The sequence below is a fragment of the Sturnus vulgaris genome, chromosome 5 (genome assembly GCF_052056855.1).
Source record: "Sturnus vulgaris isolate bStuVul1 chromosome 5, bStuVul1.hap1, whole genome shotgun sequence".
Lineage (NCBI taxonomy): Eukaryota > Metazoa > Chordata > Aves > Passeriformes > Sturnidae > Sturnus > Sturnus vulgaris.
This window is the reverse complement of record NC_142247.1, coordinates 31,415,648-31,438,246: the sequence shown is the minus strand read 5'-3', so window position 1 is coordinate 31,438,246 and position 22,599 is coordinate 31,415,648. Positions and strand designations below refer to the sequence as shown.

The 22,599-nt window shown below is 40.6% G+C and overlaps 1 protein-coding gene across 15 annotated transcripts in view; it reads right to left on the bottom strand.

The window, feature by feature from the left end:
* RBFOX2 (RNA binding fox-1 homolog 2) overlaps positions 1 to 22,599 on the bottom strand; it is a 170,070-nt gene that overhangs the window by 24,589 nt on the left and 122,882 nt on the right. For all 15 annotated transcript variants that reach the window (XR_015803881.1, XR_015803882.1, XR_015803883.1 and 12 more), the window contains 3 exons: positions 12,849 to 12,902; positions 3,592 to 3,684; positions 795 to 855 (listed from right to left, as the gene is read on the bottom strand). Coding sequence is in view for 12 of the 15 variants with exons in the window: in XM_088165356.1 (XP_088021482.1) it covers positions 795 to 855; positions 3,592 to 3,684; positions 12,849 to 12,902 (208 nt within the window). In the remaining 3 variants the exon portion in view is untranslated. The remainder of the gene's footprint in view (positions 1 to 794; positions 856 to 3,591; positions 3,685 to 12,848; positions 12,903 to 22,599) is intronic.

Below are 22,599 nucleotides of genomic sequence, written 5' to 3'. Positions count from 1 at the left end.
AGATTCTCACACCAGCAACTACCTGTATGCAGCTTCCTGCCATTATGAAATTGTTTGGGAACATTTTTACACCGAAAAGAACTTTGCTGTCTGTTTCAGGACAAAGACTCAGATTCAAAATCTTTATCAAAGCAGCATTCAGTTCTGCTGGGAGAATGAGTTTTTATGCTATATATGAAGTAAAACGAATGCACAGAGAACCACCAAGATATCCCAATGAAACAGGATTCTTCATTAGCCAAACAACTTGGTCTTTCTCTGTTTAGGTTCACACGGAAAATTACTGAACACAAGCGCAGTCTGAAATAAAAAGCAAGCAAACAGGCAGCGCAAAGGCTCTGCTTTGTTAGTTGCTTGGGGACAGCTGTACTTTTATAGATAGAACCTAAACTGAAGCTATCTTAAGTTATTAAGCTAATTATGCATCTTAAGTTGTATTTCTGCATTCATATTTAGGTATTTATGTGATGTCAGTGAGACACAGGAGTACTGCACATCCCACCATACAGAATCAGCTTGCAGTAGTACGGCAGGCAACCCACTGATCCTCAGCACCTTTACCCATTTTGGCCACATTGGGCATGTCCCTGCTTCTCTCTGTCCCGACTTCTCCATCAGGAAAATGATGAACAAGACAAGACAAGAACTTTAGGGTTATACTGAAATGGTATAATGATACAAATTAGAGTATGTGGGGTTTAATTGGTTTCTTTTGGTCCTGAGAAGAGATCATGACTTTCGCCTTTTGTCTTTCTTCAAACGTTTCAGGTCATCATTAGTACAGTGTCTCTTACCATTTGCATAAGGTGTGACCATCTTCTTATTGGTCATCACTCTCGCAGTGGCATTGTTAACCTAAAAGTAAGAAAGGGGAGGGGGAGGAGAGGGAAGGAAGCACACAACGTTAGGGAAAATGGTGAAAAGCTCTCAGATACCACACACACACACACTATACTTCTCTGAGCAAAAAAAAAAAATTAAACAGCTAATTTTACATGAATGCAATCTTTAAATTACTTTTAACAGTTGCCATTTAATTATAAAAGTTACAGTTAAATTTGGCATTTTAAAATTATGCATTAAACAAAAGGCCAACAAGAGTAAAGTGCAGATTCTCCACCACCCTGCCATCCCTAGGCACAGGATTATTTACAGCCCAGTGATCGAAAGGGCAAAACCTTAGATGCTTTGTCCAGGTTCTCTTCAAGAGGCAGGAATAATTTCTGCAGCCCAGGGCAGGGAAATTGAACCAGGTAATGCACGAGCTGACTTGTTTCTCAAGCTCACAGCTGGAATTGGGGCCCAGCAGGTCACTGGCAGGACCTTGGGTAAAAAAAGGTAGCCTGGAGTCCCTCAGCATTAGATTCGAACTCCCAAGGCTGGAGGAAATCTCTGGAACATCACCAACTGTTTAGACGATCTACATTCATTGATTTACACTCACCATTTTTTGATCTTTTTCCAGATTATTTTTTTCCTTGTCATAGGTCTCATGGGACAAAAAGAATACACAGCAGCAGACTGGGATCATTTTTAGGTTTACTGTACCCTCCACCCTCTTTACAGAGCTCTGCATAGTTCCAAGCGGTTTGACTGCTCAAGCAAGTGGGGTGTTACTGCAGAGATGGTGCTAATAAAGAAAAGATGGACTAGTTTGGAAGCCAAGTTACTGCAGCCCCGTGTCAGCCTCAAAGCTCTTGCAAGGAGTGTGAAGTCTTTATGTATCATCAATAATTTACCAAAACCCATGCCAAATGGGAATGGAGGCCAAGGTGAAGAAGAAAAAGAATGGATACAAAAATAGAAGCTGCCTCGGGCCCTTGAGATGTATGGATGGTGGGCGTACACAGGGTGGGGAGTCCAGAGCTACATTTTACTCCTGTTTCAGACCCAAAACAATAGAAACATTACACATTTAAAAAAGAAAGAATGGGAAACAACAATGATGAGACTGAGGGCATGCAGTTAAACACACACAGATAATAAAAAGAAAGAAAAAAAAACACACCACAATTGATTCAGAGGGTGGGGAGGAGTGAGGGGATAGGGTCTCACAGACAATCATTAGATGGAGCGAGTGCCTGAAATCAGCTGCTACAGCAAAGTGCAACACAAGCACTTAAAGGAAAAATTGCCAGAACCAATCAGAAACCACCATCAGCAAAGAGACCAACAGCTGCATTTAACTTAGTAAAGAAATAAACTGGGGAGGGGGCAGAAAGAAAAAGATAGAAAACAAACAGTAACAGCTACAAACAGGTCTCAGATAGAAAGAGCAGCAGAAAGGGGCAAGAGAGAGAGAAGAGGAAATGGGTGCATTAATAAAAACCAGCCAAACTGGAGTTCAGTAACTCTGAGTAAGATGTGCAAGGGGAAATCACCATGAAGTCAGTAATCAAACAGCTCAGACTGCTACAAAACAATATGTACATCCAAAGTCCAGGCGGCATTACTCAACAGCATTGAAAATAAAAGGGGGAGAAGGGGAAGGAGGTGGGTGGGGACAACAAGTCAAATCACATTTCATAGTGTTAATGTGAGATGGCAGATGGATTTTTTCTTTCTTAATTTTTTTTTGTAATTTTAAGAAAAATTTAAAAAAAAAAAAGAAAAAGTTTCTTCTCTAGCACTTTTGTTTCACTTACCGCCAACTCGTACCATCGCCAGCATTGTGTATAGTTACCATGGAAAGAGTGAGTCAAGTGAAGGGCCCTAAACGCTAAACCATCGGAAAGGGAAATAAAAAAAAAACAAAACAGAAAAAAAAAAAAAAAAGGCAAAATATGCAGACATCTTACTCAAAAACGGCGGCTTTTTTTGTTTCAATATTTGTACTTTTTGGTTTGTGTTTGTTTTTGGTTTTTCTTTTTTTTTAAAGAAAGAAGGAGAGAGGGATGATGCCAGTTAGCCTTCAACACAGTGGAACACCAAACTGGTCAACACCAGGCATGCCCAACATATGGCCATGATGGCCAGCCAACATTAACCCTTCCCTCCCCAGCGGCAAGAGCTAGCAAATTTTTAGGATTAGCTTTCACCATACCTATTCTTGACCATGGGAAGATCAAGAAACCGGCAGTGTTTATAGAACAACCCACTTGGGGCTGCTGCCCCATGTGTCCCCACCCCTCCCACAGGCATCATCTCACACTTGCATGGAGGAGAACTGGCCTCAGAGGAAAGAGAGGATACTGGCTGGCCCCCTGCTTTCTTTTTTGGACACAGAGTTAGAAGGTGGACAGTACTCTTTCAGTTAGTTTTGTTCAGGCCTGGTAACAGGAAATCGGAGCCTCGCAAACTGAAGCAAAGGAAAAATCAAGACAGCAGAAGGGCAAAAATTTGGAGTGGGTGGGAATAAAACTTAATAAAAGAAGAAAGAAAAGGAAAAAAAAATACCCAAAACAACAATAAAAATATTCTGTAAAGGGTGTAAACTTCTATACATTTCAGTGCAGGGAGGTGAAGGACACAGACACAAACACACACGCACACACGAGACTGGGATCCAAATGTGAAATAAGTGAGGCAAGACACAAAAAGAAATCAAAAGGATAAATATAAAGAAGAAATTGAATTACTGAAGACATGCACCTCGATTTTACGGCCCTCTACCACGGTGCCGTGTAATTTCTCCCTGGCCCTGTCTGCATCAGCACTATTCTCGAAAGTTACGAACCCGAATCCCTGCATGCAGCGGGAGAAGGGGGGAAAACATGCACATCGTTATATATTGAAATATTGATCTCTAGGTAAATAGAGAAAAAATATCACAGTATGAAATCGACATCAGCACAACTCAGCAATAACCTCCTAGAGTCACATTGTTGGTTCATGCATGTTTCATAAATGAAAGAAATTAAAATCAATAAAAAAGGAACTGTAATCATAATAAGAATAATAAGAGTAATTAAAAAAAGAAAACATAAAAGCAATTGAGGCCAGACCAAAAAAGACGTACAGAGTTACTCGAGACAATTTTTCATTTTGGTTTGGTTTTTTGTTTAAAAACACTAACCCTGCTCTGACATAGGCAAGCTGGGCAAGCCCAAATGGAGCTTCTCTCCCATCCTAATGAACACATAAATTTTGCAGGACCCCCGCCCACCCCAGACACAGTACAGGACATCAAAATTGAGCAGCACTTTGTTCTTTTGGGAAACCGCTATGAGAGTGAGCAGCAATCTGAGTTCACGCCTGGCACCAGGAATTCTGTGAAGCTTTGGGCAAATCAAACACTGAACCTTGCTTTTCACACCTGTAGAATGGAGACAATAATAATTACCTACCTTAGAACACTGTTGAGAGGAAGGGTTCTTTGTAAAGCATCCCTTGTAAGCTCTTCAGGGAACAGCTCATGTCTACTCCTAAGCCTGTAACTTCCCCAATAATACATGAGGCCCTGAAAGTAAGGAGGGCTTCTAGGTGGCACCATAAAATAAGCATAATTAATGTGAAGATTTAGAGTATCACATACTGTAGTTCCAAAATATTCTTATCTCTGAGTATTGTGGTAGACTTGACTGTAAATCTGAACACCTAAATACTGATTTATTGGTTAAGGCAGGTTTTGTATGACACTGCTGACCCTCTGCTACCTCCCTCTCCCATCCTGCTACTCATCTTTCTCGGCTTTGTTCTGAGTGGCAACCTCTGTGCTGTGGATGGCAACAGACTTCTGCCTAGTTAGACCATGAAATTTCTAGAAAAATTGACATGCCCTGCTTGGAGCAACCACAAAGGCTCAAGGACTGCCAAAATGTCACTTTAGTCAGATAAATTCAGGTTTAGCACACCCATGAAGGCACAAGCAACATACGCCTGTCCCACACATGCTCATGCTGCTGCCAGCTCATGCAGTAGTGCAACAGGGCAGGGTAGGAGACTACAGAGATGAGTGCACTGACATTAAGAGAAAGCCAACATGACAAAATGAATTAGGATTTTAACTAGGAGCAAATGGCATCTTAATACAGACAACTGTGACGAGATACTCTTCATGCCATTAGAGAGAGAGGATCCAAACAAAAAGCATTGTTGCATTCTGCTTTCAGGATATCTTAATAACAGCAATAACTGGCTCCTGTGGCTTGGTATAAAGCAAATACTGCTTTCATGTACAAACAGTAATCTCCACCGGCTCCAGTACCCTCAGGAGCAGAGCAACAAAGCTTGCATTTGGTGCAATGGAAATCCCTCCCGACGGTAATTGAAGAGTGAGGTGATGGGAGTGATCTGCAGCTATGGCTATTAGGGAAGGGGCATGCTAGTCAGAAACCTCCTTCATGCACCTTGAGGTCAGTATGTATTGGACTGGACAGTCCGAAAGACAGATAGCATCTTTATTTCTAAGCATTGCTAGCAATGAGACACGAGCAAGCCATTATTTTTCAAGCGCTTTTTAGAGGTCTTTACAATACTAATCTTGAACAGCCTAAGCTGTTTAAGTGACGAGCTAGCCTTTATCATCCACACCTAGATTTCCAGCAGAAAACTGCTACAAATTTGTAAAACGCAGGGTGGTGGTTGTTGGGCTGGGGTAGGGAAGGTTTACTTCTTTTTTCTCCCCACCAAATAGCAAAAATAAAGGATCTTAGCCAAGCACTGCAATGCTGAGATCAACGAAAGCGCTCCTTTGGGCTCCAAACCAATAATCTAAAGCTTCAGATAATTTCATTTCTCCAGCTATAAATAAAGAGCTATATAAATAACAAACTGATGCCTTTTTCAGAACAGCATAGAAGTTCCCTGTTTAAATGAATTAAAATCAGAGCTACAAGACATAGAGGCTAATAAAACAGCCCAACTGCATATAACTGTCAAATATGTTGCAGAGAACTGAGGGGGGTGCAGGGGGTGTAATAGCAAAGCTGATTATGAAGGAATAGGGTATTGTGTCTGCTTCAAAGAGCCACTACAGAGAAAGGTAAGCCTGAGAAATAGAGCAACACCCTTCCCTCTGGTTCTGTATAATAGGGAAAAAATATCCTTTAAAGGTTGGGGGAGGAGAGGAGGTAAGGACTACTACAGGAATCTCTATTTCCCTCTTCTATTTTTGCATTAAAATTTCTGTTTGTTCTAGACAAGCCTGTGGAGACCAAATGAAATTTATGTCTTCAGTGATGATGTGAACTGAAAGCTGGAGTGCAGATGGAAAGTAATTTTTTAGACATTAATCTGTGCAGGCTAGAACTAAACTAAGACTATTTTAATTCACATCTGTTTGCAATTAGTAAAGTCTGTATGGGATTTTAAAAAAACTATATTATCATTAAATATCTTTAAACTGAGTAGGAATTTTCAGTATTAAGTTAACTTAAGGCAGCATACAGTCCACATGCAGACTATATGAATATAATTAACAATGTGAATTAAACCAGAATTAATCTGATTCAGAACAACATAACTAATTAACCATATTTTATTGACAGATCAGCCTTAGCTTCTGCAGCTCTTTGTTGAGCACCATTTAATGTCAACGCTGAATTAATGCTTCACATAGTTGACTATGGCAGTTAGTATTTGTGTCCTCTTGGTTTGTCATATTAATGCATCTCTTAGACAGTCAAATTTTAATTAAGAAAAAAAGGTGAGCCACATTTGACATTTGTTATTTCTAAGTTTAAAAACTAGCAATTAGATAGATATATATATATACACACATTTTTGAAGTGGGAGAGAAAAAAGAACATACATATATTTTTTATTCCTTCTCACAGATGACCTGTAAAGAATAGGGATTAATTTGTACCTAAATACAAATGCAACAAACAGTTGTCAGTTTTCCCTCAGCAAGGTTGTCTTGACCTTGAAAGAAAAAAAAGAAACAAAGAAGAAAAAAAAAAAAAAGATGGGGCAGGTATCCAATATTAACTAGCTTAGTTTTATAGCAGGTACTGGATTGCTCCATAGTAATAGGTATGGAGCCAGAGGAAGGGAAGATCCTGGACGAAAAAAATACTTAGGTTTTCTAAAATTTAGGTTATACACATAATTTGAGTTTAATAATGCTGTTATGATAACAAGGCTGAAATTTTCAACAATTCCTCCCCACCAGCAACTATCATGAACTTCTCCCATGCAGAAAATAAGTTTAACCCAGCGAACACTTAATTCCAACAAGCACTTTTAGGACTGGTGAGTAATTTGCAGTACCAGACTAACCCCTTTTTACCCAAAGGTTTATTGAAAGGGCCTGAAGAGACCGAGTAACTGTCACCCTTTTAGTCTGGCCTCAGATTCTGCAATAAATAACAAGCAACATGATGAGCAGTGAAAAAAAATAATAAATGTATATATATATATATATATAGTATTTGAACGTTTCCATCTCTGAAGAATGAGAAAGAAAATTTACCATGTAACCGTAAAGGGAGAAATCAAAACCAGACGGTTCTCCTGGGTGTGGCCAGAACACAGAAATTAAACAAAAAACAACAACAAAAATAAAATAAAGTAAAATAAAAAAAAAATAAAACCAAAGAAAACTAAACAGAGCCCCTTGAAATCCATGCATTGTTAACCCTTCGTTCGTCATGGAGTTTAGACCAGTCACCTCAGCAGCATCTTTGCCTTGTACCACTGGAGCACACAGCCAGCAACCAGTCTTGCTGTCACCTACTGCTGTGTTTGTTTCTAACCAAGTTTTTTATGTCTTTTTTTTTTCCCCCCGCTTATTTCCATAATAAACTTTTAGAAGCCTGAAAAAAATGGCCAGAGGCAGCAGTTTAGGCTACCTGTTTCCAAGGCATTTGGAAAGAGTAGGAAGGTTTCAGCTATAATCCACCTGAGATGAGCAGGACTGAATGCACCGACAGCAACACAGCACAAAACCCAGAAACAAATTATTGAAGTCACACACACAAATGCACCCTTCAAGTTGGTGAAAGTATGTGTGTAAACCAAGCTGTCACCATTTCAGCAGCTCTTCCAGCTCCTCCCAGCCCCGTGCTGGGCTTTGCATTAAGGCACAGAAATGTGTAGAACCTGTCCATGTACCTGTGCAATCTGGTGAGTCAGATGCAGGAATCAACCTGACTAAAAAGAAATAAATGTAAGAGTATCTTCCAAAAAACCTGCAGGGTTATTTTTAAGCTCTCTCATGTCCACGATCCAGCTTGAGCTGCTCCACTGCCAGTCCCTGCTGTGAAACAGCAGAGGGGGCAGAGGCCAGCAGTGAGGAGTGGGAGTCCAGCCTGCACTGCTGGGCAACGAGAGCCTGGGGCTTCAGAGCAGCTCCAGCCAGCTCAGGACAGGGGCTTCACGGCCCCCAGTCATCCCCAGGTGTGTGCTGCTCCTCCTCCCTCCTTTACTGATCCTGGATCTCACTGCGTGGTCTGTGAGTTCAACAGGCTGAAGACAAGCTCATTTCTTTCCCTGCTGCATCGGTGTCTTGCTAATTTAGCACCTAGATAGTGAAATGAGCAGTGCTGGAGAAGTACTCCCACAGGAACAGTGGATCAGCTTATACTATGACACCATAAACTTCAGCCTGAAATTCAAGTTTAAATAAATCAGTTCAGTGTATGGACTAATTGATCTCTCTAGTTCAGTACTGCAAGACTTCAAGGCCCAAAACCACTGAACTAGGATAAAGAGACACTGGTCATGTCTTCTTCATGCCACTGGCATCCTAAAGGAATTTGGTAACCTGAGAAAGTGACACTGGTCACCAGTACTTAATTTGTTTTTAAACCTCATTGTATTAATAACACTGCTTGTACTTCTGGCTCAACTGATGAAACCTGAACAAAAATTATAAAAATAGAATTAAAATGAAAACAAGATTTTAAATTCATTTTATGTAATAAGGGGATTTCCCCTGAGTGGAAACTAGTTCCAGAACAAGAGTGGTCAAACTCAAAGCACCTAATCCGTTTAAGGAAGACATAAATGTACATGCAAACTTACAATCTTTAAGGCACCATTATCAAAACCTATATTCATGTTCTTATCTTAACCTACAGTTAACTGCAAACTTAAAAATCCACAGAGCTTCCACACAAGTTTTTAGTTAGCATAGGTTTACTTACATAATACCAAAAACCAACAGATGCAATTTTTCTCATAACCCACTATACAACTAATTTTTAAAATAAATATGAAGCACTTCTAGGCACTATAGTCTTATATAAGAACTTGGAGATCTGGGTCTCCCAAGTGGAAATCAGTGAGAGACATAAACTTACGGTATCCTGAAACCATGAGCTCCTCTCATTAATATGAAGTCTTATCATTTAAAAGCTACCCAAAAAAAGTGTCCAAAAACCCACTCCCTATTTAGCCAAGATTTTGCTGTGTGCTTACATACTCCTGGTCCCTGAATGTCATTGAGGGCACATCTTGGAATGCCACACGGTACACAGCTGGTGAGCAAAGAGCTTGGATTCCTTTCCCCTGCAGTTTTACAAATGCCACAGGGTACTCATTACACAGGCAGACTGCATTAATTCTGCAAATATGTCCACTTGTTCCATTCAGCACAATAGTGGCAAAATACACATCTAGAGGATGCGTCTCCACTAACAAAAGGAGCAGGAATCCTCTTGACTTCCTCTGGAGGTGTTTTTTCAAGGTTCAGTGAAGTACATGGTAAACTGCAACCATGAGCAGAATGCTATTTAAAGCCACTTATACCAGGCAGAGCTAGAAATGTAATGGTAAACAGGATAAATGAAACAAACAGCTAGTTTCCTGGAAGCAAGCAAAAAAAGCCAAACACATCAAGGGAAGACTGATGTTATTCTATTAAACAAGAAGAAAACAAAATGTAATTCAAGGAATATTTAAGGTTTTTATCTTGTTTCTCACACACAGTAAAGCAGTATCAGTGTGAGGTCTACCAGGGCCAATATATTCCTACTAAACAGGCTGAAACTGGGAAGAAAGCGAGTTATTAAACAAGAATTCACACTGCTTTTGAGAGAAGAATCAGCAAAACTCATTAACTGCCTCCTATGCTACCGTGATAGAGAAAGTCAACAGACACCCTTTCTGAAAGAACCTGAGGTGTGCGGTGGCTGTGATGGAGACGCACCCAGCTCTCTCTTTGGTCACCAAACTTTGTAAGCACACAGAGATCCTGAAGATGCAGCCAGTTTGATGGAGCTTCCCCAGGCTGTCGAAGAAAACTGCCTGGTCATCTCAGGTGGATTCAAAATGAAGAATGCTACCTGAATGCCTCCTCCAGTCCCTCCTACTGACCAGCACTGGAGTGATGCCAGTAGAGTTCTCCCGCCACAGCTCGGCGGGGACAAAGCGCTGCTCAACCCCATCATACACTGGGTGGGGGCAAACCCAGGGCAGTTTGGGATTTACCACTGTACCTTTAAAATATTTACAAAACATATACACAAAACACTACAACCCTTAGGAACCCAGGGAAGGGAAGGGAGCATTGAGAACACAGCACAAGGCAGGCAGCAGGAGCATCTGCTTTCGGATTCCCAAGAGAGAGGAGGAGGAGAAGAAAAGAGAGGTTTCATATCATTAGATTAGAATGGAAACCACAGGGCAGGAAAATGCATTCAGATTTTTTTTCCTAAGGTGGAGGAAGAACCCAAGAGTGAGTGAGTGGCCTCCAGAAAGATCCATTTCCTTTGCTTCACCATCAGATCACCAAACTGTTGTTTTTCCATTATTATGTGAATACCAGGTGCTTCGTGCAGCTACACCCCACTCAAACACTGGGGCCTCCCATTTTCATGCTAAGCAGAAAGAATCTTGCATTCTTTTTAAAACAGGAATTATTTTGGGTGAGAAGGATGCAAAGATACCATGAAATAACTCTTTGGCTGTTTTCTCATTCTGTTCAGATTCTGGACATCCCTCAGTACAGGCTACCAGTTTTGTAACTGCTTTTTGCTACAAGATGACAAAAAAGCAGTAGAAAACTGCATGGTTAATAAAGACTAGAAGAACATCTCTGGTTTTTGGGTTTTTTTTTCAAATATTTATTAAGGGTTCAGATTAACATTCATCAAGGAACTCTTCAGCAATAACTTTTGTTTTAACTGAAAACCAGAAGCCTTGGGCTTTAGCAACAGCACAAGAAGGTACTTTTCATAGTCATAAATCCAGTCTTCACTGAAAAGCCTTCAATGCCAATGCTGCCAAGAAGGGAAAGGGCAGCTGTGGGCGTTTAATACACAGGGCTGTATGGATGGGAGAGAGAGAGAGAGTGAAGTTCATGTGTGAAGAGGAAAATACTGCTCTGCAAAGTGCAAGCAGCGAGATATGAAGAACATTTTGCCAGGCCAGTTATTTTTGTTCTTTCTTTTGCAATTATATCTGAACAAGTAGGGATTTGATAAGAGGCCAGAGGCTACTCTCAAAACCAAACAATAATGACTAAAATCAAGAGTAATTCACAGGTAGCTTTGGCCTATAAATATCACAAGAACGGCAGAGCGCAGAATAAATATTTACAAATTCAGCACAGCTGATTGTTTTTGGTAAAGCATATAGAGTTTTAACCATACAGGGAAGTAAAACTCTAACTAAACCATATTAGACATTTACTTGTTCAGACTGTCTCGTTAAAAAAAACAAAATAAAAGAAAACCATGGTTTTGAGCAGAAACAGAGGATGAGGGGAAAGGACTAAAATTCATGTCTTTTATATACAGATCAATGGCTTTCTGGTTTCCAGATAATACAGGACTGAAGAATTTCAGAATGCATCTTGGGCAACATGGGTGGAAATTTGCAGAGGGCTCTGAATATGAACATACCCCAGAATATATATATAGAAGCAAAGAGGCCACCATAAAAACTGTGGACCTCAAACCCAAGCAAAAGGCATAGACTATAAACCAAAACTGCTTAGCTGAATTGCAACTTCAAAACCTTTTGTGTGCATGCACACATGTGCACACACGTGTGTGTGAGAAGGAGGGAAATTTTGTTTTAATTGAAAATTGGAATCTTAGCATTGATTAAGTCAAGCAGAGTATAGACATGCACTGTGCAAGCTTCCCCCATAGAGCTTTGGCAATGCACCTTGCTCCTGACCTGCAAAACTCCCTGCTATTCCAGTGCTGAACCTCCTGGGCAGAGAGAGAATCACAGCAATTTGTCATTGTGGTGATACTGGTTACGTGATGAGAACCAACTGCCAATTAGGACAGAGATCACTGAATCTCTCTGCAGCTGACCTGAGCAACATTTGAAATCTCATCTCCACAGATATAAATTACTATAAACCCTGAACAAAACTTGCCTTTTAATATATCTGTAAGAAGAAAATAGGAGTGTGAATGCAAATTCTGTGGGGGAGGTCCATATGGGGCAGGGCAAGTGGAATGAGGATGCTTATATTACAGCATCAAATATCTCAAACATGAAAGTTCGGTATCTCAGAAGTGCCAAGTAAGTCAGCAAAACACTAAATAAAATCCTTTCACATATGAGATATGAGAGTTTTTCTACAGAAGTAGTTTAATGGAATGAAAACGGCAGGGATGGGGGTGAGTTTAGCTTTTGTTCTTACAGTCTCCCATCACACAAAGCTGTTTTACCTTATTCTGCCTTCCTCACAGGGCAGCTCTTGCCAAAGCAATGGGAACGGGCTGGTGTGAAGGCTCAGGTGACCCTGTTTGTTCAAAAGGCTGGGGAACCTGATCCCACCAACAGACAGGAGTGTCTCTGAGCATTTGTACATGCTGCCCAGAAATGACCATGCTCAGAGAATCTCGAGTCAGAGGGAAGAGGAGACAGTCTCCAAAATAGCTTTTCCCTTCCCCCATCACACTAATTCCTGCTGATCTCTACAGAATATGTTCTCTAGGCAATGAACTGCCTTTTTACTCTGCAATCAAAACAAGAGAAGTGGGTACAGAAACAGGACTTACCTTCGAGCCACGCTCATTAAAGATTATCTCTACATCAAGGATTTTGCCGAATTGCTGCAGAAAGACAAGGGAAAAGAAAAAAACAAAAGATTTATTTTTGGCGGTCCATTTTTCCTACCTTTTGTGGGAGCTGGCTTAATGCAAAAAGGTAGGTGAGAATACTTCCATTTCTAGCATATAGGCAAAGGCATAAAATTCCAGTGACATGACCCAGTTCTCCTGGGTTAAGACATGCAGATTGCCTGGGTCACAAACTGAGTTTTCTCACAAAACTCTAAAGGAAGAAAAACACAATCTCCAGAAGAGTTTTAGGGATTTGAGGAAGCTCATCTTTCCCCTGTTAATCTAAACAATTCTTCCTTCCCTCGTTCCACTATTTCATCTAAGACATGGTTCTATGATTTCATCTCAGATATCCAACAACATTTCTCACATATAATTCAGCATTTCAGCTTCCTCCTGAAGTGGTTATCACAAAGAGAAACTTAACAGTGATGTTTCTCTGGAAGGGATAGTAACATAAGACTCCCAGCCTCAGGGATTTCAAACACTAAAGCTTGTTTCCTTCCCTTTATTTTCTGAAACTCCAAGCCTACAAAAGAATTGATGGCAGATTCAGAAACCATGAAAATGGAAAATTCCCAACAGTTTGTTTTTCAGAAAAAGATCATTCAACTTCAACCTGTGATATAGTAGGTGGTCAACAACCTATGCAAGTTTATTACACGTAATAGAATTCTGATGTCTGCCTCAGCCTAGAGACCCCAAGGAGAATTCTGCACTGAAAGGGCTCCAAAGAGCTCCCTATTTAGCACAGAAGGAGAGTTACCACCTCTGTGGAACCATGTATGGGTTACTTCTTTCCCTGCTAGGAACATATTAAAATATTTTACTGAAGCAGTCAGACTCAAAACAGTAGCCTAGAGGTAAAAGAATCACCACTTCAACAAGGCCCACAGTGCTCTGTCCTCCAGAAGTGTCAGTGCTCTATTTCCAAACTGGAGGTCTGCTCTCTAGAAAGACAGGTGCAGATGTCGTTCTTAGGAATGTGTATATCGAGCAGTCTTCATTCTAGAGAAATATACTCACATACTGCACTCAGACAAATGCTATACCAGTTTTTCCTATCCTATTACTTAGGAAAGTTTCCATCAACATGGTTTTGATATAAGTTTGATAGCTAATGAAGGAAGGGTCAACAAGAAAATAAAGGATGGTTTCACAGTTGAAAAAGATGATGAACACAAGGTTCAGGCACTGGGACACTCTCCCCCTTTGCCAAGCATTCTTAAAATACTATTTGCCTTTTTTTCTTTAACAGTTGCATTCAGAGTCAAATGGGTAGAATATTCATTTTGTGGATGCCCTTCTTGAAAGGCTTGTGGCCAGATTTGAAAACCTGGAACATTTACAGCAGACATCCATGATGGCTGAGGAGAGGCTCTGAATATGTTAAGCAATAAAAAGTTGCCAAGTCCCTTGAACAAGTAGTATTCCACAATTGTCTGCAAGCAAACAAAATGCTTCCAAACAACTTCAGCTATAGTTTCTGTCTGCTTGCCTTCTCCATTCTTAAAAAGGAGATCTTGGTTCACAGATGTTGTTTTTACTGTTCTATTGTTTAAGGACAATACTTGATCCTCTATTCATCCCAAGAACAATTGAATTCACAACATCCTACTTACACAAGTTTGAATAACGCTAATGTAAACATGCATCTTCCTTGGAACCTCAACATCTCAAAACAGCTTAGGCTTGATCCATGCTGGATCCTCTTTTGACCGCTTCTCTGCCAATCACAGCTAAGATACGTTTCCTATTTCTATCCCACACTTGGTGTGGGCTTGTCAATGAAGATTAACTGTTGATTGCTTTTTGTTGTCTTTGTTGGATACAGCTTTGGTACTGCCATGAAAGGAATCAGTCATGATTGTCATGATTGCTTTCTTGGTAGACTGTCTCAGCATCCTTACATGACTGGGGCTGAACCAATTTTAGCAGCTTGTGGCTGCTGAAGGGCTGTCCCTGCTCCTTTGTCTTTCCTTGTCTGCTCTCACCAGCCTTCCAGAGGTGGCCTCAGTTTTCATTCTCACCTGCAGATAAACTGATACAGCTCAGCAATCCTGCAAAAACCTAGTCCAAGAAAAGAAATATATACAAAGATTCTGACAACTTACTAATCTGAAGTGGCTTGAAGGGTCAGTGAGCATTATGGCTTGAAGAAGCAAAAGGGAAAGGAAAACAGCACACCCTGCCCAAGAGCAGGATCTGTCCCCTGCCAGATCAGCTCAGCTGTCTAGCCTTGCCACACACACTGAAACACCCAGGCTTCTCAATAAATGCAAATGCCAAATTTATTTTCATAATCTTCAAAGTCATCAAAAATCACCATTTTTTATCTCATTAGAATCATCTTGAAAGAGAACAGACTGTGTGGCTTCTGTGCGGTGCACAATTACACCGTGCCGTCCTGCCCTTTCCCTTTCTGCACACCCAGCCTGGATCCTCAGGCATTGCTGCCAGTGCTGCCTGCCAGCCCTGCTGGGCTGAGCTCCCCGTGCAGGGCTTCCACACCATCGGGAAACCCTGTCCTGTGCGTTTAACTTCTCGTGGCTGACAGAACGCCGGCGGTGACACTGAACGTGAGAAGTCTGACCTAGCTGTACAAGAGGTGCCATGGCCCTCCCTGCCTAGGAGATGATGGAGGTACTTCGTTTCCTAGATGACAGAATTAACAGCCTGTGGTCCCAGCAAACACAGGCTTGACATCTACTGCAATGGGCTACAACCACCCATGCAAACTGCCCCAATCTCTTTTCTACCCAGCAGTTGTGGGTGTTTGAAAAGGCAAGAGGAAAGGACCTCTTTCGGAGAGAAGAGCAGAGACAATGGTGGCTGACTGATGAATGGAGGTTTGCTGGGGAGGGGTTCCCTGCTCTATGAAATTCCCTGAAAGAAAACAGAGCTGTGAGGCGGAAGGACATGTGCTGAGCTCTTCAAGGCTCTGCTGCAGCCATTGCCACAGCTCCTAACATGACATCTCTTGTACCCACAGCTGTAATGGTTACAGCAGGTTCCAGCACTGGAAGGCACTTTTTTTGGTAGCATGCCAAAATTTTCCTGAAGAATGAAAGCAGGAAAAAAAGAACTAGTTCATTTTAACAGTTTATAACTCCTTCAAAGCTGAATCGAATTTAGCAGAACATAAAAAGGCACTTTGTTCTCTGATGGTGCTTCGCCTACCAAATGTCAACAGTCTATGGCAAACAATTGAAGTTTTAAGAGCTCCTTAGTGAAAGGTCACCATTTTGTATGGGAAATGCTAGGCCATCTAAATACAAGGGTCAACACCAAGTGCCCTCATAATAATTTTTAAAAATCATGTACATACAGGCATGTTTGTATTTTTCAAAAGACACAGGGACTAGCCAAATAAAACAAGCCCCATGCTTAAGTCATCCATGAGGACTCTCTAATCTCTAACCTTGAAGACAAGAATCACTGTGCTCACAGACTTGGTTGGCTCACCCAATGATTACCAAGAACTTCTACTTAGAACTCTGCACAGCCTCTGGAGAAGGTATTGCAGGACTACCCATCTCCAATGCCTCCCAACATGATTTAGAAAGCTTACTGTGTGACCAAGAGGCCAGCATTCCCTACCATGTCAGGTCATGCAAGAAGCCACCTCCATTAACTGCTTATACACATCCCATGTGATGGGAAGATATACAGACACATGCTATTCCAATCGTGCCATGGCAAAGGAGCTATAGAATCTTGTTTTATCTTAATGGTCTCTTCCCTGGAGAGAACTTGACAAGCTTTCAGGTATTTTTAGTAAAGCAGATAAATGAGAATCAGACCCTCTACAATGGTAGCAGGGAGTGCTGGAAGTAACAGCTTTTAAGAGGCATAGATATGAACAGGCAGGAGTTGCAACCAGAAACTCATCTTGCTTGAACACGATCTACCAGTGCAAGGGCATTGTGCAAGGAAAGATATGCATGCTGTGTGTTTCTTTTCACACAGATGTCATGAAGGCAACAGATTTTTCCAGCTGAGGCCATAGCTACATTAAGCATAATAAATTTGAGAGATCTGGCACCAGAAAGCTTTTGTCTTCCAAGGCACTGACAATTTGGTAGGGCCCCTCCTATATGCTCTGTTCCAGCTGGCCCTGACTCTTGTCCCTGTCTAGACCTTTCAAAATCAGCTCCAAAATGTGCCAGACAAATAACTTAATCCTAAAGATGCAAACAACAGGGAATATAAGGCAAATTCTCTAGAAATCATGAACAACAAAAGATAATGAGAGACATCATGTGACAACCTCATCCCTACAAGGGAACTCCGTATGTCCAAGCGGTTTAGTTAGCCCTACAAAATTCACTTAGAGATGAGTCCAATGAGCTATCTAAAATTCAAAGGTGTCAAACAGTCTATTCTTAAAGATGGCCAACACCCAAAATAGCCAAGAAATTGACATCCTGTACAGGAAACCAGGAGGTATGTGAGCAAGAGCATTTTATAAGTAGGATAGACCCATGCTATAGAGAAAGTCCTTTCCCTAGGTCCCAGCTCCATGGGATATACTTTCAGCTGCACACAACTGGCTCCATCATAGTGTGTATTAGTCAGTGCTTAGTTATGGCAGCATGGGGTCTGCCAGAACTACACTATCAGCACACCAACTTCCTCACCCAAAGCTGAGTCACATCTCTTCAAGCAATGGGGCCAACCCTGGTCAGCTGAGCTACACTGCTATGCTTTCGTGACAGAAAGATGGAAGCATCAAGGATTTATAAACCAAAGCATTACCACAGATAACGAACAAGCACCAAGTAGCCCTTACTAGGGTGGAGCTGCTGTCCAACAAAACACATTTTCTGAGAAACCAGACTCTAACAGGAAGCCACACAAAGAGTGCAGATTTCTAACAGGATTTACAGACCACAGCCATCCCAGAAAAAAAACAAAACAAAACAAAACACTATGATGAACACAGTTTCTCAGTCATTTGTTGTTCTCTAAATCCCCAAAAAAAGATTTTCATATGAAACAGTGAGATGGAGATGAACACTACTGCAGGGCACCAGCCAGAGAGAGATCTTAACACCAGTCTAGCTTCCAGGTTTACACTTCCAGCTCCTTGTTCCTGCTTTGTGCCATTCCCCAGAGGCGTGACTGCAGTGTAACCTGGTACTGATGCTGCAGAAAAGGTACTTGGACTCATGCCCACAAAAGCATCATACATTCCAAAATCAATTTGAGAGTACTTAGCATGCAGACTGAATCCATATGAAACCGGGTCAATAAAAGACAACTCCATGTAATTTTACCCAGGCCTTTTATCCAATTAAATCCAGCTACAGCACAGCACTGTTTACTAAATGACATTCAGCAGAGTCTTGCTGCAGACGCTCCTAGTAACTCATAAGAAAATCTAAAACATCTTAAATAAATGTATGATCCAGTCATCGCTGCCTTCCAGCAGAGGGTCAGTACAGAAGTTGGTAGCAGAGAGCTTTCTCAGAGCAAGACAGACAGTACAAGAGCAGCTGGCAGCTGCAGGGGCACAAGCACCCCTGCACACCATAGCCATGCAGAAAAAGCACAATGTTCAAGCAGCACTGAGCACACAAGTCCTTTTTGAAAGGTGGTTTCAGAAAACGCCCAGGTTAAACACATCAATATAATCAGCAGCACCTCTTATAACTAACCAACATCAGCAAGAACAAAGTCCCGCCCTGTGACAGGGCTGGGGCTCACTGTCATCAGAGGGAGAGCTTGGAAACAAGAAAAGCCACAAAGCCCCTTTGTGTCAGAATATTTGTTCTCCAATACTGGCACATGGGATTTGTTACATGCAATTGGTGGCCAGTAGTACCAGGAGATAAAAAACCTAAAATACATCTTGATATCCAGTAGACAGAATCTCCTCCTTCATGTATCCAATCTCCTTAGAAAGCAGAGTCCCTTTAAGCAAGTGTGCTATTGTGCTATTGCTGTACTTTGGGCCCCAGTGCATCAACACTGCATGTCAGAGCTTCTTGTTTTATCATACTATTACCTATATACCTTAACATTTATACAAGTACTTCTTCCATTGCCAATACTTGTCGATCACTAATTACTTCTGTGTTTAAATTAATTTACTGGCAAATATAGACTTAAAATTCTACCACATTCTTCCTGACAAAGAGCTGTAGTCTAATTTGTGTTTACTTTAGCCTAAAACTGTAGGCTTATGGAGGTGTTTTGCACTCTTAACACAAGAATGAAGCTGGATGAGAAATTATATCCATCAGGATATTTTAGGAAGTGCAAAGTGACAAAATGTTTCCTCAGAGGCCAAGATTTGAGGACTGCAAGAGCTTCCATAGGTATCTGAACTTGCAGAACTCTGTTGCTTGGGTCATACAAAGCAGTGGTCTACCACAAACATACATCATAAAGATATATATAGAGATATGAATTATGCTTAGAGAAGGAAAAGGATAACATTACCTGCCTTAATGTCATCCTTTCCCAATGTAATTAAAAGAAGGCTACCATTCTGTCAACTTTAATAAATGACATTATTAATAACTTCATTAACTGAAATGGGACATAATAGTCACCTTTATAGAAAACATCTATGGGTTTTTACTGCTGTAGCTGGTAACACACAAAACCCCTTTGTCAATTGGGCTGATTATGCCCCCCAGCAGAAAGAGCTAAGTCTACAAGTAGTAGCTACAGATTGAGCAAGTTTTTTAAAAAGCAGGGTCTCTATTTGAAGCCAGAGTCTGAAAAAATTCACAGCCTGTATGGTGCTAACCCACCCTCATCTGCAGCCATCACCAACATAGTCCTTATTTTTACTTACACTTAACCAAAGAGCATTTCACCACAGTAAATTCTGAGAAACATCAATTCTGACTCCTTGTACTGTTGCTCTCACAACAGATAAGAAAGATTTTATGCAAGGACATCCATATGAACTACCAAAACAATCCACTTGCTTGTTTTTGTGGAGACAATTCAAGATTCACCTTGGGAACAGAAGAATCTTCCTCTTTCAGGCTGTCCAACCGTGCCTCTATCTTCACCAGGAGACTCCAAAGTCCATCCAACCAAAAAGTCCAGAAATGACCAGACTATCCTAGCCAATTTTATACTGGGAGGAGAACTGCTTCTTGAAGCACAAGAGGGAAGGGCTGAAGCTACCAACCATGAGGTGCAAGCACAGACACTATCACAGCACAAAGCTGAAAAGACTAGAAAACATGTTGAGGGGAAACATCAACTTTTCTTCTGCATATACAGTCCAGAAAGGAAGAGAACATCTTACCACCAGTGTAGGAGAATACAACTACCATCATGTCAGAGTCCTTGCACACATAAGCCAAAGAATGTTCCTCAGAAAATGGATAGTAAGCTTTTGAAAAAAGAGTTGCTGATTTGTTTTTAACACTGATGGCAACTCTTCTTCTCCCTGGTAAGCTGTTCCATTGTTCAAATAAGCCTCAACGATTATGAATTTTTTATTTCAAGGGCAATTGTGTTAAATCTCAGCTTCCAATTGGAAAATCTTATGACTGTAAACAAGATCTAAACCCCTTGTTTGCAGGTATCACCCACATATAAGCATTTTTATAGAAATTACTTATCATCTCCTAATATCTCTTTTTTAACAAGCCAAATAAACAATGTACCTAATACCTTACCAAGTCAAAAAAAAAAAAAAAAAAAGAAAAATCACTCACCTTCCAAGCCCTAGTTTATTTCTTTTGGTCTTAAAATGAACTCAGAACTGAATAAAATTATGCAGTCACAGTCTTTTCACTTTGGAACATGAGCAAGATCACATCCCTCCTTCAACTTGATAACCCCTTTGAATTATTGAAGCAACTATCTCCCACAATCACTAGTACTCTCCCAAATCAGTGTTTTCCAAAGAAATCTTTCCATCTTAAGAGCACAGACCAGTTCCCACATACTTAGTACTCTACAGTGAGCTGCATCAAACACGTTTTTGTTGGATTTATCATCAGTCAACCAGGCACTTCTACTCATTCTCTAACAGTAACCTTATCTATCTCTTTCCTTCTCCTCAAATAATTTTTCAACTGCAAACCTTACTGGCAGGTTTTAATAGTACTGAATCCATGGGCTGATACAGATACTAAACAGGACAGAGATGGAAACAGATCCCTGGGGAACCTGACAATAGAAACAGTCTTGATCACAGCTATCTCCCAAGTAACTACTACTTTTTATTATCTATCATTAAAGAGCTTTTTAATCCTTCTAACGTGAGTTGTGCTTGAGATAAGTATTATTTATCTTAAAAATTGGTCACTTGGACAAATTCAATTGGTTGAGCAATGTTTCACTCTATCAGTATTGCTTTGTACAATCTTGTCAAAATAGACAAGACAGCATTTGTCTGCAAGGATGTATATTACAAAGTTCTGCTAAATAGATACTAACATGTTTTTTATCAGATTCTAATGGGCTTCTTTAAAATGTTGCAAAATTATTTTTACCTTGGATCAACATACAGATAGATAGTTCTTAGCTCTTTGGGTCACCTCTTTCATGTTTTTTCAATAGTGAATCTTGGTGAGCAGCATTCCACCCTTTTGCAACTCTTGTAGCTTACAAGAACTGGCTAAAAAATAGTACTAATGAATAATGGAACTCTTTGCTTTGGCTATTATCGTTGGACATACCTTATCTAGATCTAGGATGAGCACTGTCTCATCCTCCTCTGTTATTAACTACGTAGAAAACCAGATGTGGTAAAAATACCTCCTCTAAATTCTAAACACAATCTGTTGGGGATTGTTTTCTCCCTGTTTGTTTTTTTGTTTTGCTGTTGTTTGCGAGGTTTTTCCCCAAAAATACGCAACTACTTCCTGATTTTATACTGTACCCATACACAGACCTTTTATCTTTGCGTGTAAAAAAACTGATGTGTTCTCTAAACTCAGGCCACCAGTATCTCCATGACTAGCATATTTTCTTTTTCACCTGCTCCTTTGCTTAAGTTTGCACCTATATTCACTGCTATTTACTTCCTCCTCCTCACCTAAAGTGTGGAATGCTTTGAGTTTTATTACCACAATTTCAGCAACTGTGGAATCATGCCTTCTTTGCCATCAGTATGATGCTGCTGAACACTTTATGGCTTCCATTAATACTTCCCTTGTAAAGGTACCTTCCTGGGCACTTATCCTGACAATTGTTTAAACTCCAAGAAACAGACTCTTCCAAAGCTCCTTATAGTGCTGCCTGATGCCATATTCTGTTTGTACAAAGCAAATACGGACAAATAACAATCACCAGTACCTAGGCAACGGTGGGATTTCAGGTCAGCTATTAACTCTTCTTTATCTGCAAGAACAAGGTCAACTATTGATTTATTCCACAGTGGGTGTAGAACTGTGTGCATTAAAAACTACCTACTCCTTTCTAGAAGCTTTCTGGAAGTCTTTTCATTGGCCTCATGAAATGTAAAGTAAATATTATCTGTTTTAAGCAGGCCATATTATTTGCCTCCCTGTAAGATGCACATATATATATATCTAAGGAAATGTTTTGTCTACTCCTGAGGATATCTCAAGGACCTGTTAGAAACACATTATAGCTGAGAGATGGTCAGAACCCAAATAATTTGAGTTTGTTAAGAAATCCTTATGTTTGCAGCTCTGCCAAATGGTGCAGGTTTAGAAAGCGTTATGTAATATGTATTTAATCACAC